We start from the raw sequence: 15,990 nt of genomic DNA on the forward strand, positions 1-15,990 counted from the left end.
TCACATAGAAAACAGCTGATTTTAAATTGTCATAATATTTAACAATATCACAGTTTTTATTGTTGTTGATCTTTTTAACCAAATAAATGCGGCCTTGGATAGCATAATGCACTTCTTTTAAAACATTAAAAATCTTAGCGATTCAAAACTTGACTGGTAGCTAGTGCATATTTTTAACTTTCAAATCATCAAATTCAATTGTAAGCTGGTTTTCCTGGCTTTATTATGTAAAATAAGCACACGTGACATTGAGTCCGGCTCCTGCCGTCCACCCGATCTCCAGCGAGTAACTTTATCTCACCGACGCTCGGAAACATCATTTCCCTGCAGACACAAACACAATGCAAATCACTCAGTGAGACGCTTCACTTTTATATTCGAGGATTTTATGGTTTCTGTATTTGCAGTGCAATATGATTCAGCTTGAAGATAACTCATTTCTATAAGCACAATCTCTTCCGTTTATGGAACCGGATGATGCTTTGTGGAGTGGTTTCACAGTAAGGGCCCCGTTGAGCAGTTTTGGCCCCTGAGGGACTAATCATGGGTTTCAGGTGACACTCTCTCCTGATTTAGTATGTGTTTATACTGTGCTGTTATGCAGTAAATCATCCAATCATGTTAGAAACCTGATTTTGTCATGCATGTGTATTTTCAAGACATGTACAGCACATCTAACACACAACATAGTTCACACAGATACTTGTGTCTCATTCTTTCCCTTATCTCAGTGGAAGCGCCCCATGTGTAAACTGCCATAATGATAAGAGAGAATCAACAACAGTGGGTGTGTGTTGTGTTCCGACTCCGAGAGGCCCCGCCCACTGCGATGACGCGCCTCATTTCGAACATCACACCACTGTTAGGCCACGCCCCCCGCGGGCTTCATTGAAATGGATGGTTTTTCCCCGTGAGGAGGATTTGCCCTGTCACTGTTGGCGAGAGTACGGTACCGGTCCACACGAGCTTCAGAAGTTACTCACGGAGATCTGTTACCACTCAGAAAGTGAACTGAACAGCGTGTGATTGATCAGGGGATGGAGATTCGGATCAGCGCTCGGCTCGGTTTCATCTGCTCGGTTCTTCTGATTCACTGTGTCCACGGAACCCGTAAGTGTCAGTTTATGAATATGATGAGGTAGATCTGCCTCTGTGAGCGAGTGGCCGTTGCTGTGTGTGATGATGATGATGAGTGACCGTTGCCCATTTCAAACAATTCTTCCGTTCTTTATTTCTTGGGTTTTTCCGATGTTATGTTCAAACTATTTTTGGTTTGTTCTGTGAGTTTGATTAAACAGTTTTGGGTTGTTTTTTTATCACAGGGTATTTAATACAGCGCGTATAAATTCTTATTAGATCCGGTTGCGGTGTTTTATTCATTTATTAACCGCCTCAGTCTCGATACGATCATTCCGAACAAGCGGTACAGGAATAAACGCGTCTCCTGATTGGCCGCGGATGAAGAACCTGCGCGCTGTTGTCGCTGATTGGTTGGACGCGCTAATCAGGTACTTTAAATTCGGCTTCTGATTGGTCGCTTTCGACGGGATGACAGTCACACTAGAATCACTGATAAGAGATTGTACATCAACACACTACGCTGATCTCATGTAATAAATTAGTCTGTTTATGAGTTATGCATCACTTTCATGTTTCATGAGGTGTGTAAGTTTGTGTCTGCGGGGCAGTTTGATGCATCCAGGGGCCGCAAGGGAGGCACGGGGTATATGGAAAAGTCTAGAGAAAGTGCAGGGCAACGATTAATCGCATCAAAAATAAAAGTTTGTTTACATAATATATCTGTGTGTACTGTGTATAATTATTTTGTATACATAAATACACACATATGTATATATTTAAGATATATTTGCATGTATATATATTTATACATAATTTATATTATATATAAATACTTTATATATAAATAACAAATTTTTCTTAAATATATATACATACATGCATGTGTGTGTATTTATACACAGTAGACACACATATATTATGTAAACACAAACTTTATTTTGGATGCGATTAATTGTTGCCCAGCATATAACAATAGTTTTTAGTATTTAAATTATAAGTTTCTTTTATAAATTATAAAAGAAGATAGATGCCTTTTCAATTTTAGGATGGGGTCCCTCACAGGATGGTCATATTTGGGGGCCCGTGGCATCAGTCCCTGCTGTGGGTCAATCAGGTCTTGTGGTTTTACTGTTGTGGAAACGCTCGTCTCAGGAGAAGTTTCACAGGAAGTGGTTTATCCAGTTCTTGACAGATTCTCGGACGATGTCACACACCCAATCACATCACATCAATCACTGTTTATGCAGTGAAACACACACACACACACACACTGAGATTCAATGGCAGATTTATTTTCATGTGTTTAAGGATTCAAAGAATTCAGTGATTCTGATCCCGCTGCGATAATGTTTTGCATCTGCTTCTCATTCAATGAGTGTGTTTGGAGTTTCACTCACTGTTGGGAAATATAGGGAAACACTGAGAGGGCGTGTGTGTGTGTGTGTGAGACACTTCTGCTCAGTTACTGGAATAGATGAGAGAGAGAGACAGGGTGATCTGGATCTGTGTTTGGGAGTGAAACTCTCTCTCTCACACACACTCACGCACTCACTCACTCACAGAGACACACACACATGGTGGCCTCCTGTCGCACTGTGTATTTGAGGAATTTTGAGGAAAATCAGTTGAGTTACTTTATTTCTTCGAGTTGGTTAACATGGTTTATATCAAGGCCAGAAATGGTTTCACTGTCATCGTAATGCATAAACACTGCAGCTCCAGCTGAGCAGAATCATCCCGTCTCTTCTCCAAACATCATTCTGGATCTTTTCCGTCAAGCTCCGCCCCCTCATTTCTACTGCATCTTGATTATGCAAATGTTTCCATAGAGACTAGAGTGAGCAACTGGTGGTGTGATTATTGACTCCGCCTCTGTCCATTGTCTTAAAGAGACACTACACACCCGTCATCATTTCACACACTGAATATTTATGAGTGTGCTCTCTCTCTTCTCTCTCTCTATTGATATGCGTTAACATGTAAATTACATTTATGTTTCTATCAGATGTTTTCAGAAGTCAGTGTTCGGAGTTGATGTACAAGGATAAGGACACATAGCTAGATTATGATGACTCATAACAAATAATATGTCAAACATGTGAAGCTTGTATGTGACGAGTGTGTGTGTGTGTGTGTGTCAGGTGCAGCAGGCTGCAGTCAGGAGCAGTTCAGGTGTGGAAACGGGAAATGCATCACCAGCCGATGGGTTTGTGACGATGCGGACGATTGTGGAGACGGAAGTGATGAGCTTCTTCAGTCCTGCCGTGAGTCACACACTCCTCCATCACCATTACAGCGCTTAACAAACATTATTCATTAAAGTGCCCTTTTATGCTATTTTAATGTCTCCTACAAATATTTACATACAATTAACTTTCTCATAATCTCCACTGCAGCATCAGCTCTTTTCTCTCAGTGTCTGAAACGCTTCGATAAAGATTCAGTCTCTCTAAGCTCCGCCTCTCTGGGAGCTGCTCTGCTCTGATTGGTCAGAAAGCAAACGCTCATTATCATATCTGAATCTCAGCTCTTGATCACAGTGATACGAACAGTGACGATGGCGTGGGTTTCACCGTATCAATCTCAAACAGCGTCTTCTCGACACGAACGACACGAGCCGAACTCTCCCAGTCTCAGATACACTACAGTGATTGAGGGCGGGGCTAAGAGACGCTGTTCAGCCAATCAAGTGCAAATGAGTCACAAACCTACACAGGTTCATCAGGAAGTGAGACTGGAATAACTGACGACTCGTTTCAGTTCAGAATCGCTTTTTTCTTTTGGAAAACAATGACACTATTTATCTGCACTGTGATCTTTGAAACTTTTACATTCACAAACAGATTTATTACACACTACATGAAAAGTCACATCCTAAAAGGCATAATAGAGGCACTTTTAGGTGTTTTAGCATCATGAGTTGAGTTTTTCTGAGTGTACATGTAACAATCACCTCATTAAAGTTCAGAAATCTGTCTATTCCACAGGAGAGAAGTCGTGTTTGCCGGGGCAGTTCAGCTGCGGCGGGCGTCTGAATCAGTGTGTGTCCACCAGATGGCACTGCGACGGGAAGACCGACTGCGAGAACGGCGCAGACGAGCAGGGCTGCGGTAAATACATAGTGCGAATTACAGGGACAGAAATATCAGTTTTGGGGGGGTCAGATAATTTTTCTGATATTGTGAAAAAATATAATTACAGTTACAATACAAGTCAACTCCTATTTTCACTGTAGGAACATTTTAATATAAAGCGATTTCAGCGAACACCCCTATTGTGGACCGTACCATTTTTAACCACCGTGGAGATAGAGAAGGGCAGCTAGCCGAGTGAGTTGTTGTTGTTGTGCTCCTGCTAATGTACGGACAAAGTTGCGCTGTTGCGGCTCGCGCAGTTATTTATAACATTAATTTATAGTTAAGAAACAATATATAGGCTACACACGACCAGAGTGCTGTTTTCCTGAATGCCATCACGATTGAAACCGAGATATTGATTTCATAACAGTTCGATAAACAAGTAAAATAGTTCAAATTAAGTTACTTACATTTTTAGACGCAATGACTGTTTTTGTTCTGTTTCAGCAGCGAAAATAGTTCCAAACAACAGAACCACAGCGCATCTCAGAGCAACACTCATCCATGATTCATTACTGAATAATTCAGCGTTTTGAACTAATCGCTCGAGTCAAAGATTCAATTACCCATTATTAAACCGCCTCATTCTGAATCAATCAGCCGTTTGAACGAATCGTTTAAATGAATGACTCAATGAATCGCTCACTAAGACGGCCGCCTGCCGCCTCCTACTGGCGGTTAAGTTTCAAAGTATCATTCTTTTCAACATTCCTTATATTATTAAAAAAATATTTAAAACAATCTCATAATCTCATTTAATACAGTTATAATTTTTCAATGTAAATTATTTAATTTGATTGGCCGCTAGGCTGTCTTATTATTTTAATTGAATGTAGCCTATTAATAAAATGTAAGAATTTGAAATGAAATTTAGAGCATACATTAAATAAAATTAAGGAAAACTGCCCTTTTATAAAGGTACATAAAATTATTCAGATAGGAGTGTTTTCAAAAATGAGGGAAGGAGCAGTACCCCCCAATTATGGTGGGGTAATTCGCACTCTGGGTAAATACCACTGAAGAACTCACATTTACGAAAGCTGTCTATATCGTGAATAAGTCACGGCTGAAGGGCGTTGTTAGGCACGACGCGAAGCGGGAGTTAGTTAGCCGTGACTTATTGACGAGACAGCGCTAGCCTCTCGTACCTTATTGCTTTTATAAAACGGTTACCACACAATACAAACATTATAGCCAAAAAATATGTATCAACGCAACATTCATGAAGTAAAATCACTAAAAGCCTTCCTTCCGCTGGGAAAAATAGTCCCTGACCGTGAACAGCAACAGAAGTTACACACATTATTTTCGCCATTAGAGGCGGCAAAGACTGTCTTTATCAGTGAGTCAGTCAGTCAGTAGAGAAAACTTTTATATTGAAAGAAGTCAAACTTGTGATCACGGAGAAGGAAGACGCAACTGACAGAAGACTATCGCCACGGGAAAACCTCTTAACTGTTAAAGGGATACTCCACTTTTTTTGGAAATAGGCTAATTTTACAACTCCCCCAGAGTTAAACTGTTGAGTTTTACCGTTTTTGAATCCATTCAGCCGATCTCCGGTTCTGGCGGTACCACTTTTAGCATATCTTAGCATACATCATTGAAGTGGACAAGACCATTAGCATTTCTAAAAAAAAAAATGACCAAAGAGTTTCGATATTTGTCCTATTTAAAACTTGACTCTTCTGTAGTTACATCGTGCACTAAGACCGACGGAAAATGTAAAGTTGCGATTTTCTAGGCTGATATGGCTAGGAACTATACTCTCATTCCTGCGTAATAATCAAGAAACTTCACTGCCGTACCATGAGAGCAGCAGGCGTAATGATATGACGCAGCGCCTGAAAATAGTTCCGTTGTGTTGACGGAAGGTGGCCTATTTCCAGGCGCTGCGTAATATTTTGAAATGCTAATTGTCTTGTCCACTTCAATGATGAATGCTAAGCTATGCTAAAAGTGGTACCGCCAGAACCGGACTCTGGGGGAGCTGTAAAATGAGCCTATTTACAAAAAAAGTGGAGTATCCCTTTAAAAGGACAAGATATCGCAGCGGACATTCAAACGGATGTGTTTTATTTATGATGAATATAGGACTGACGTCCTGAAGGAAAGTGCTATATCTACTGTAAATCCACTCGCTTACTCGATCTCTCACAATGCTCTACTCCATAATGAACAATATCAATGAGAACAAACATGTGTTTACGTTGCTAAGAGTGGTTGCTAGGGCTGTTGTGTAGTGATACACAGAACCGTTGGGTGAAGCGGTCACCGCCGTGTTTTATCGTGAACAAAACACAGCTATTGACCAATCAGAATCAAGGACTGGAACTAACCGTTTTATAATATATGACAAAAGACGTTCATTTGTGTTGTGGGTTAAAAGTTTAATACAAATTGTTTTATTAGATTGTTTTTGTAAACTTTTATATCTTGTTAATTTTTAACTTTAGGTCCAGAACTCTGGTCAACCTACGGGTGTGTTTAAAAGTGCTTTCTAAATAAAAAGAATGAATGTAAACACGACTGAAACTCAAGCTCACGTTTGCTAGATGACGAATGACTGTGTTCTGTTGTGTTTATTCGTGTGTTAGCGCTGAAGAACTGCACGGATGGGGAGTTTCGCTGTCGTAGCGGTCAGTGTGTGTCGCAGGCGTTCGTCTGCGATGAGGATTCGGACTGTGACGACGGCAGCGATGAGGACTCGTGTCCCGTGCCCACCTGCGGCCCCGGCTCCTTCCAGTGCAATAACTCCGTGTGTGTGCCTCGGCTCTGGGCCTGCGACGGGGACGCCGACTGCGCCGACGGGTCCGACGAGTGGCTCCAGAACTGCCCGTCCGGGGCGGGTCCGAAACCGGCGCCGGCCTGCAGGGGTCACGAGTTCCCGTGTGGCAGCGGAGAGTGTGTTCACGGCAGCTGGAGGTGCGACGGAGGCTTCGACTGCAGCGACCACTCAGACGAGGACAACTGCAGTGAGTTCAGTGTGTCTGGTTCATGCGCGCGCGTCTTTCCGCTCATATTAAAGGGTTAAAACCAAAATCTAAGCCAGTGAAATTGGAAAAAAAAAAATATATATTAATTGTGACAGTTTATTGAGACATTTTTAAGCATTTAAAGGGTTAAAATCCAGATGTTGGCATAAAAAAAAATATATATATATATATATAATACTTGAATGACAGTTTTCTGACATGGACATTTTAAGGGTTAAAATCGTGATGTTGGTAAAAAAAAAATTAAGTCACCTAATGTGAAAAAATATCAATATTTAATAATTGTATGACAGTTTTGTCCTCTAAGGACCTCTGTGTAACTGTTTTAACCCTCATCCTTCGCTCGTGGTCTGTAACACATCTTTCCCTCGCGGGTCAAAATGACCCGAAGCCTTAAAATTATGCTTAACATTTTTTTTTTCCAGAAAGCTTATTTGATTTCATTTTGATTGTTTTTTTAATGCAATTTTTTTTAGATGTAATTTTTTAAAAACATTTTTATTTACCTTTAAATTACTAGATTTAATCAATAAATAATAAATATAAATAGTAATTTAAGCATGTTCCTCACATTCTTACAACTTAAATTCAAAATAACTCACATTTTCATGCATAAACCTTTTAATTCAGCTCTAAACATCTTACATTGGGTGTCTTTGCCGACCTCTTGAGGAAATTCACATTTAATTATAAAATGTGATTATCGTTTCAAAGCAGCTTTACAGAAAATGCATGAGTCCACATTACAATTCAGAGTGATCTGTTATCAGAGGAAACGGTCTAAGTTATGCATTTCAGAAAAGTACAAATACAAAATCACAGTTAGCTAAAATGTATTAATTTAAACAATGTAATAATTTAAGGAAGGAACAATGAGCTCATTGAAGTAATGAATACTTGTTTGTTAACATATGATTATGACAATTAGAAAAAATTTAGCATTTTAAAGGGTTAGTATTCCTCTGACCTCTGTGTGTGTGTGTGTGTGTGTGTGTGTGTTGCAGCTTCGCCCACGTGCCGCCCGGATGAGTTCCTCTGTAGCGACGGCGTCTGCATCCCAGGACAGCGTCAGTGTGACGGGAACCCTGACTGCCGGGATCAGAGCGATGAGATGGACTGCGTCACGGGTGAGAATCACACACACACACACACATCACGTGTGTGAATGCAGCGCTGGGGTGCTGCTCGCGTGGCGGTCAAAAATAACAGGAATTTATTTTTTATTTCAATTAAATTAATGTACTGTATTTTAGTTTGATAGTGTTTTTTATTTAATATTTTGTATTTTTAGGTGATCTTATGGTGCTAAATTATATTTACGCTGTATTTATAATCCATTTATTCACTTATTGAACATAGATCTGAACATTACATTTCCAACTTAAACTGTCGTAAATCCTGAATGCTTTAGAGCGACAGACTGAAGTTTGGTCTCTTTTTAAAGACGACACTTAGCAGATTATTGCTGAAGTTTAAAAAAGTTAAATTAAAAAAAGTCACAGAATTTTACGTTTATTGTTATGTAAAATGTGCCAAAATACTATTTTTAATTTTTATATGAAATATATATTTTCAAAATCAAGTTTTACACTAAAACTGCAAGAAAATCAAAGCCATAAATCTAAACAAGCTGTGTCGCGAATCTGAGGCTGATCTCTCAGTAGTCGAGCGTTCAGTGAGTGTGTGCGGCTGCAGTACCGAACGCTTCCACTAGAGGAAACTCTCCATTCATTTACAATGCGCTCGATTCTGACCGCGAGCAGCACAAGTGTGATCATTTTTTACAGGACCATTTAACCTGTCCATGTTTTTTTGTTTTTTCTTCACACAGCAAGTGCTAAAACCTTTACCAAGTTTCGTACCATTCCGATAAAAAAAAAAAAAAAGTCAAATTGTTCGGTCAAAGTGTGTTTACCTGTTTGCTGTGTGTCTGTCTGTAGTGAACAGGTGCGAGGAGCCAAGCCGCTTTAAGTGTAGCAGTGGCGAGTGTATCAGCGCAGACCAAGTGTGTGACAGTCAGACAAACTGCATCGACGGGTCAGATGAGCCTACCATAGACTGCAGTGAGTTTCACCTCAGTGTTCCTGAAGTGTGTGTGTGATCTGCACCAACAGCAAACTGTGTGAAATTAACATCTTTATCAGAATCCAGAATCACACACACGAGTTCTTATCATCAACATGTTTTATTAACCCTTGTGTGTCAAAAAGATACACAGAGGTCCTTAGAGGACAAAATATGTCATACAATTATATTCATATTTATTTCCCACTTTCGCTGATTAAATTTTTTGTTATTACCAACATCAGGATTTTAACCCTTTAAATGCCTAAAATGTAATTATTATATATTGGGGGTTTTTTTTCTTCAACTTTCTCTGACTTTTTTTTATTTTTTTATACCAACATCAGGATTTTTACTCTTAAAATGTCCGTGTCAAAAATCTGTCACACAAATATATAAAAATATTCACGGTCACTGACTTAGATTTTTTTTTTTTTTTTACCAACATCAGGATTTTAACCCTTTAAATGCCTAAAAATGTTTGTCAAAAAACTCTTTTATTATATATTATTTTATTATTTTCCACTTTCACTTTAATTTTTTACCGACATCAGGATGTAACCCTTTAAATGGCACTGTTGTTTTTTATGAAAATATCCATATTTTGTGTTTTTCCTCCGGCATCTCCAGGGATTGGTGGGTTAACTGTTGAAATGGTCACAGATGATCATGTGACGTGTGTGTTTCCTCTGTGCAGACACTAACGAGTGCCTCATCAACAACGGCGGCTGTTCTCACGCGTGCAACGACCTGAAGATCGGATACGAATGCTTGTGTCCGACAGGATTTCACCTGATCAACCGCACGCACTGTGAAGGTGAGCAACCGTCCCGATGAGTGCATGATGGTCCGTGAGTGTGTGTTTGGTCTCATGATGTGTTTGTGTGTAGACGTGGATGAGTGTTTGGACGCTGACAGATGCTCTCAGATCTGTGTAAACCTGCCGGGCAGCTTCAAGTGTGACTGTAATGAAGGATTTGAGATGGATCACATGACCAAAGACTGCAAAGCTCTTACAGGTAAACCAATGACTCTAATGATCAGAGAGAATTGTGATGTGTGAGAATCCAGCCCTGATGTAAATGTGTTGGTCTCAGGATCGGAAGCGTTCCTGCTCTTCAGCACGCGTCACGAGGTGAGGAAGCTGGCGCTGGGCAGCAGGGAATACACGTCCCTGATCCGCCAGCAGAAGAACGTGGCGGCGCTAGACGTGGACATCCCCAACGACAGGATCTTCTGGTCTGACGTGAGCCAGAGAAAGATCTACAGGTGAGAGAGGGTAGTGGTTTCGATGCCCAAAGAAAGCAGGAGCTCATAATATGATCAAATTGGAATATCGCATAAAACATGTGTGAATAAAGCAGAGTTTCCATCTCGTGTTCAAGAGAACTAAATCAGCACTTCCTGGGAAATCGGTGCAAAATATACGTAATAAAACTAAGTTGCTTCAATCTTTCTCTTTCTCCCTCCATCATAAGCGAGTGTGTGTCGAGCGTCATCATAAGCGAGTGTGTGTCGAGCGTCATCATAAGCGAGTGTGTGTCGAGCGTCATCATAAACGAGTGTGTGTCGAGCGTCATCATAAGCGAGTGTGTGTCGAGCGTCATCATAAACGAGTGTGTGTCGAGCGTCATCATAAGCGAGTGTGTGTCGAGCGTCATCATAAGCGAGTGTGTGTCGAGCGTCATCATAAGCGAGTGTGTGTCGAGCGTCATCATAAGCGAGTGTGTGTCGAGCGTCATCATAAACGAGTGTGTGTCGAGCGTCATCATAAGCGAGTGTGTGTCGAGCGTCATCATAAGCGAGTGTGTGACGAGCGTCATCATAAGCGAGTGTGTGTCGAGCGTCATCATAAGCGAGTGTGTGTCATCATAAGCGAGTGTGTGTCGAGCGTCATCATAAGCGAGTGTGTGTCGAGCGTCATCATAAGCGAGTGTGTGTCGAGCGTCATCATAAGCGAGTGTGTGTCGAGCGTCATCATAAGCGAGTGTGTGTCGAGCGTCATCATAAACGAGTGTGTGTCGAGCGTCATCATAAGCGAGTGTGTGTCGAGCGTCATCATAAACGAGTGTGTGTCGAGCGTCATCATAAGCGAGTGTGTGTCGAGCGTCATCATAAGCGAGTGTGTGTCGAGCGTCATCATAAGCGAGTGTGTGTCGAGCGTCATCATAAACGAGTGTGTGTCGAGCGTCATCATAAGCGAGTGTGTGTCGAGCGTCATCATAAGCGAGTGTGTGTCGAGCGTCATCATAAGCGAGTGTGTGTCGAGCGTCATCATAAGCGAGTGTGTGTCGAGCGTCATCATAAGCGAGTGTGTGTCGAGCGTCATCATAAGCGAGTGTGTGTCGAGCGTCATCATAAGCGAGTGTGTGTCGAGCGTCATCATAAGCGAGTGTGTGTCGAGCGTCATCATAAGCGAGTGTGTGTCGAGCGTCATCATAAACGAGTGTGTGTCGAGCTTCATCATAAGCGAGTGTGTGTCGAGCGTCATCATAAGCGAGTGTGTGTCGAGCGTCATCATAAGCGAGTGTGTGTCGAGCGTCATCATAAACGAGTGTGTGTCGAGCGTCATCATAAGCGAGTGTGTGTCGAGCGTCATCATAAGCGAGTGTGTGTCGAGCGTCATCATAAGCGAGTGTGTGTCGAGCGTCATCATAAGCGAGTGTGTGTCGAGCGTCATCATAAACGAGTGTGTGTCGAGCGTCATCATAAACGAGTGTGTGTCGAGCGTCATCATAAACGAGTGTGTGTCGAGCGTCATCATAAGCGAGTGTGTGTCGAGCGTCATCATAAGCGAGTGTGTGTAGAGCGTCATCATAAGCGAGTGTGTGTCGAGCGTCATCATAAACGAGTGTGTGTCGAGCGTCATCATAAGCGAGTGTGTGTCGAGCGTCATCATAAACGAGTGTGTGTCGAGCGTCATCATAAGCGAGTGTGTGTCGAGCGTCATCATAAGCGAGTGTGTGTCGAGCGTCATCATAAGCGAGTGTGTGTCGAGCGTCATCATAAGCGAGTGTGTGTCGAGCGTCATCATAAGCGAGTGTGTGTCGAGCGTCATCATAAACGAGTGTGTGTCGAGCGTCATCATAAGCGAGTGTGTGTCGAGCGTCATCATAAGCGAGTGTGTGTCGAGCGTCATCATAAGCGAGTGTGTGTCGAGCGTCATCATAAGCGAGTGTGTGTCGAGCGTCATCATAAGCGAGTGTGTGTCGAGCGTCATCATAAACGAGTGTGTGTCGAGCGTCATCATAAACGAGTGTGTGTCGAGCGTCATCATAAACGAGTGTGTGTCGAGCGTCATCATAAGCGAGTGTGTGTCGAGCGTCATCATAAGCGAGTGTGTGTAGAGCGTCATCATAAGCGAGTGTGTGTCGAGCGTCATCATAAACGAGTGTGTGTCGAGCGTCATCATAAGCGAGTGTGTGTCGAGCGTCATCATAAACGAGTGTGTGTCGAGCGTCATCATAAGCGAGTGTGTGTCGAGCGTCATCATAAGCGAGTGTGTGTCGAGCGTCATCATAAGCGAGTGTGTGTCGAGCGTCATCATAAGCGAGTGTGTGTCGAGCGTCATCATAAACGAGTGTGTGTCGAGCGTCATCATAAGCGAGTGTGTGTCGAGCGTCATCATAAGCGAGTGTGTGTCGAGCGTCATCATAAGCGAGTGTGTGTCGAGCGTCATCATAAGCGAGTGTGTGTCGAGCGTCATCATAAGCGAGTGTGTGTCGAGCGTCATCATAAGCGAGTGTGTGTCGAGCGTCATCATAAACGAGTGTGTGTCGAGCGTCATCATAAGCGAGTGTGTGTCGAGCGTCATCATAAGCGAGTGTGTGTCGAGCGTCATCATAAGCGAGTGTGTGTCGAGCGTCATCATAAGCGAGTGTGTGTCGAGCGTCATCATAAGCGAGTGTGTGTCGAGCGTCATCATAAGCGAGTGTGTGTCGAGCGTCATCATAAGCGAGTGTGTGTCGAGCGTCATCATGAACGAGTGTGTGTCGAGCGTCATCATAAGCGAGTGTGTGTCGAGCGTCATCATAAGCGAGTGTGTGTCGAGCGTCATCATGAACGAGTGTGTGTCGAGCGTCATCATAAGCGAGTGTGTGTCGAGCGTCATCATAAACGAGTGTGTGTCGAGCGTCATCATAAACGAGTGTGTGTGTGTGTTTCGCAGCGCCGCGACTGCTGACCCCGCCCACCAAACCACTGTGATTGACAGCCAGATCTCCAGGCCCGAGGGTCTGGCTGTGGACTGGATCCACGGGAACATCTATTGGACGGATGGCGAGCTGCAAACCATCTCTGTGGCGACGGCGGACGGCGGGAAACGCAAGACGCTAATCAGCGACGGCCTGCAGAATCCTCGCGCGATCGTCGTGGATCCTCAGCACAAGTGAGTGCGCTAACTGGGATCTTGTACATTTCTCAAAATACATAGACAGATCAGTCCAAATTGTAATGTGGACTCTTTATTTTCTGTAAAGCTGCTTTGAAATGATGTGTATTGTGAAAAGCGCTATACAAATAAATGTTAAATGAATTGAATTGTTGATCCCTTGTTGTTTCATGTCACGTAGTTTCATGTTCTGGACGGACTGGGGCGAGTCGGCCCGGATTGAGAAGAGCGGACTGAACGGTGCCGATCGGACGGCTCTCGTCACAAACAACATCGTCTGGCCGAACGGCATCACGCTCGGTGAGTCTGACGCGCAGATGATGCGTGTGAACCATAGACTGTAAACAAAAATGGGCGTAGTGTGTGTGACGTCACCTGTAGTGTTTCTGAAGAGCATTTTTGAAGCTCAAAGTGGGCGGAGCCGGCCGTCTCCATCTTGGCAGCGCGTCACTCCCGGATAAACAAAAATGTGCAGCGAGGCGGATTAGCTGAGGTGATGCTAACGCTAGCCGACAAACGGCTAGCAGTGACATCAGCGGCAATCCACCTGTCACTCAAGTGGCCACGCCCTTAATTATGCAGAACTTTAAGGCTTAATATAATTTAAACGGATGAGTTAATAAAATATTCACCCCCCTCACAGTCGTCATGAAGGGCAACATTAGCGATATAGACCAAAACCACTTTTAGCACCAGACTGTAAACATGTTTTATTCTGCTGTAAAGTTGGGCATTTTAACATGGGGGTCTATGGGACTGAGTCTCTTCTGCAGCCGGCCTCTAGTGGCCAGTGGAGGAACTGCAGGTTAACTCACTCAGTGTTGGATTCAAGAGAGTGAACGCTCGGTGTGAACACATGTGCCGTGTGTGATGTATGCTGATGTGTGTTTGTGTTCAGATGTGGTGAATCAGCGTCTGTACTGGGTCGACTCAAAGCTACACACGCTGTCCAGCATCGGAGTGAACGGAGGCGGGCGGCACACGCTGATCTTCAACCCACAGAAGCTGCCGCATCCGCTGGCGCTGGCCGTGTTTGAGGTGCGTGGAGCTGGCTCCACTTTTCTTACTTTTTGTCTGGTTTCCAGTCCAAATATCTAAAAACAAGTAAATCAAGATTAATTTACTAGATGAGTAAAATGCTATAAGATATTATGTCTTGTTTTCTGGGGGGTTTCTACAAAATTAAGTGAGTTGTTGCTTAAAAAAAGCAAAATGATCTGCCAATGGGGTGAGAAAAATAATGTTAATTCAAAACAAGATTATTTTTCTTACCCCATTGGCTGATAATTTAGCTTGTTTTAAGCAACAACTCACTTAATTTAGATTTATTCCCCCAGAAAACAAGACTTAATATCTAATGGCATTTTACTCATCTAGTAAATGCTTCTTGATTTAAGAATGTTTCGATATTTGGACTGGAAAGCAGACAGAAACACTGAGTAAGAACATGTTTTGTTGCAGTGGTCAGGTTCTCATGAGCCGCTGTGTCTCTGTCTGTCCAACAGGAGAAAGTCTTCTGGACCGACGCGTCCAATAGCGGCATCTGGAGCGCGAACCGCATGACGGGCCGAGACATCACTGCTGTGGCCGAACATCTGCAGTCTCCTGAAGACATCGTGCTGTATCACAGTCTGAAACAGCCTACAGGTGAACACACACACACACACACACGTCATGTGTCTTTGATGATGTTCAGGGCTTGACATTATCAAACGCGGGTGTATTTCAGCAGTGGCCTGTAACGCAATCTCCTATTTGCCACTTTGGTGGCTTGAATTTTATATGTAATATATACATCTTTCAATTGTAGTCTTTTAAAAAGGCACCTAAAATAATAAACTAAGTGAATTTTTTTTGTTGATATTTTGATGCATGTCGATACTGAAATATTTGAAACACTTTATATACTCATTTTCCGCAGAACAGACACGATACCAGCTGTTTTTTCTCTCTCTCTCATCTTTCCGACAGCGAGCGACACACAAACCCGCCTCCACTCACTCACTCATTCACTCACTCACACACTCACTCACTCACTCACTCACTCACTCACTCACTCACACACACTCACTCACACACTCACACACACACTCACTCACACACTCAAACACTCACTCACTCACACACTCAATCACTCACACACTCAATCACACACTCACTCACACACTCACTCACACACTCACTCACACTCACTCACACATTCACTCACTCACTCACACACACACTCACTCACACACTCACTCACACACTCACTCACACTCACTCACTCACACACTCACACACTCAAACACTCACTCACTCACACACACACTCACTCACACAC

At 42.9% G+C, this 15,990-nt stretch overlaps 1 protein-coding gene across 1 annotated transcript in view; it reads left to right on the forward strand.

Annotated features, from left to right (window-relative positions):
* The first annotated feature begins 945 nt into the window (after positions 1 to 945).
* ldlrb (low density lipoprotein receptor b) overlaps positions 946 to 15,990 on the forward strand; it is a 23,188-nt gene continuing 8,143 nt past the window's right edge. Inside the window, exons 1-13 of the mRNA XM_056266043.1 lie at positions 946 to 1,110; positions 3,222 to 3,344; positions 4,068 to 4,190; positions 6,815 to 7,192; positions 8,218 to 8,340; positions 9,154 to 9,276; positions 9,975 to 10,094; positions 10,168 to 10,296; positions 10,375 to 10,546; positions 13,446 to 13,664; positions 13,849 to 13,967; positions 14,566 to 14,705; positions 15,173 to 15,314. Coding sequence (XP_056122018.1) covers positions 1,038 to 1,110; positions 3,222 to 3,344; positions 4,068 to 4,190; positions 6,815 to 7,192; positions 8,218 to 8,340; positions 9,154 to 9,276; positions 9,975 to 10,094; positions 10,168 to 10,296; positions 10,375 to 10,546; positions 13,446 to 13,664; positions 13,849 to 13,967; positions 14,566 to 14,705; positions 15,173 to 15,314 — 1,984 coding nt within the window. The 5' untranslated portion in view covers positions 946 to 1,037. The remainder of the gene's footprint in view (positions 1,111 to 3,221; positions 3,345 to 4,067; positions 4,191 to 6,814; positions 7,193 to 8,217; positions 8,341 to 9,153; positions 9,277 to 9,974; positions 10,095 to 10,167; positions 10,297 to 10,374; positions 10,547 to 13,445; positions 13,665 to 13,848; positions 13,968 to 14,565; positions 14,706 to 15,172; positions 15,315 to 15,990) is intronic.

The sequence above is a fragment of the Rhinichthys klamathensis genome, unplaced genomic scaffold (assembly GCF_029890125.1).
Source record: "Rhinichthys klamathensis goyatoka isolate OS25496 unplaced genomic scaffold, OSU_Roscu_1.1 h1tg000244l_1, whole genome shotgun sequence".
NCBI lineage: Eukaryota > Metazoa > Chordata > Actinopteri > Cypriniformes > Leuciscidae > Rhinichthys > Rhinichthys klamathensis.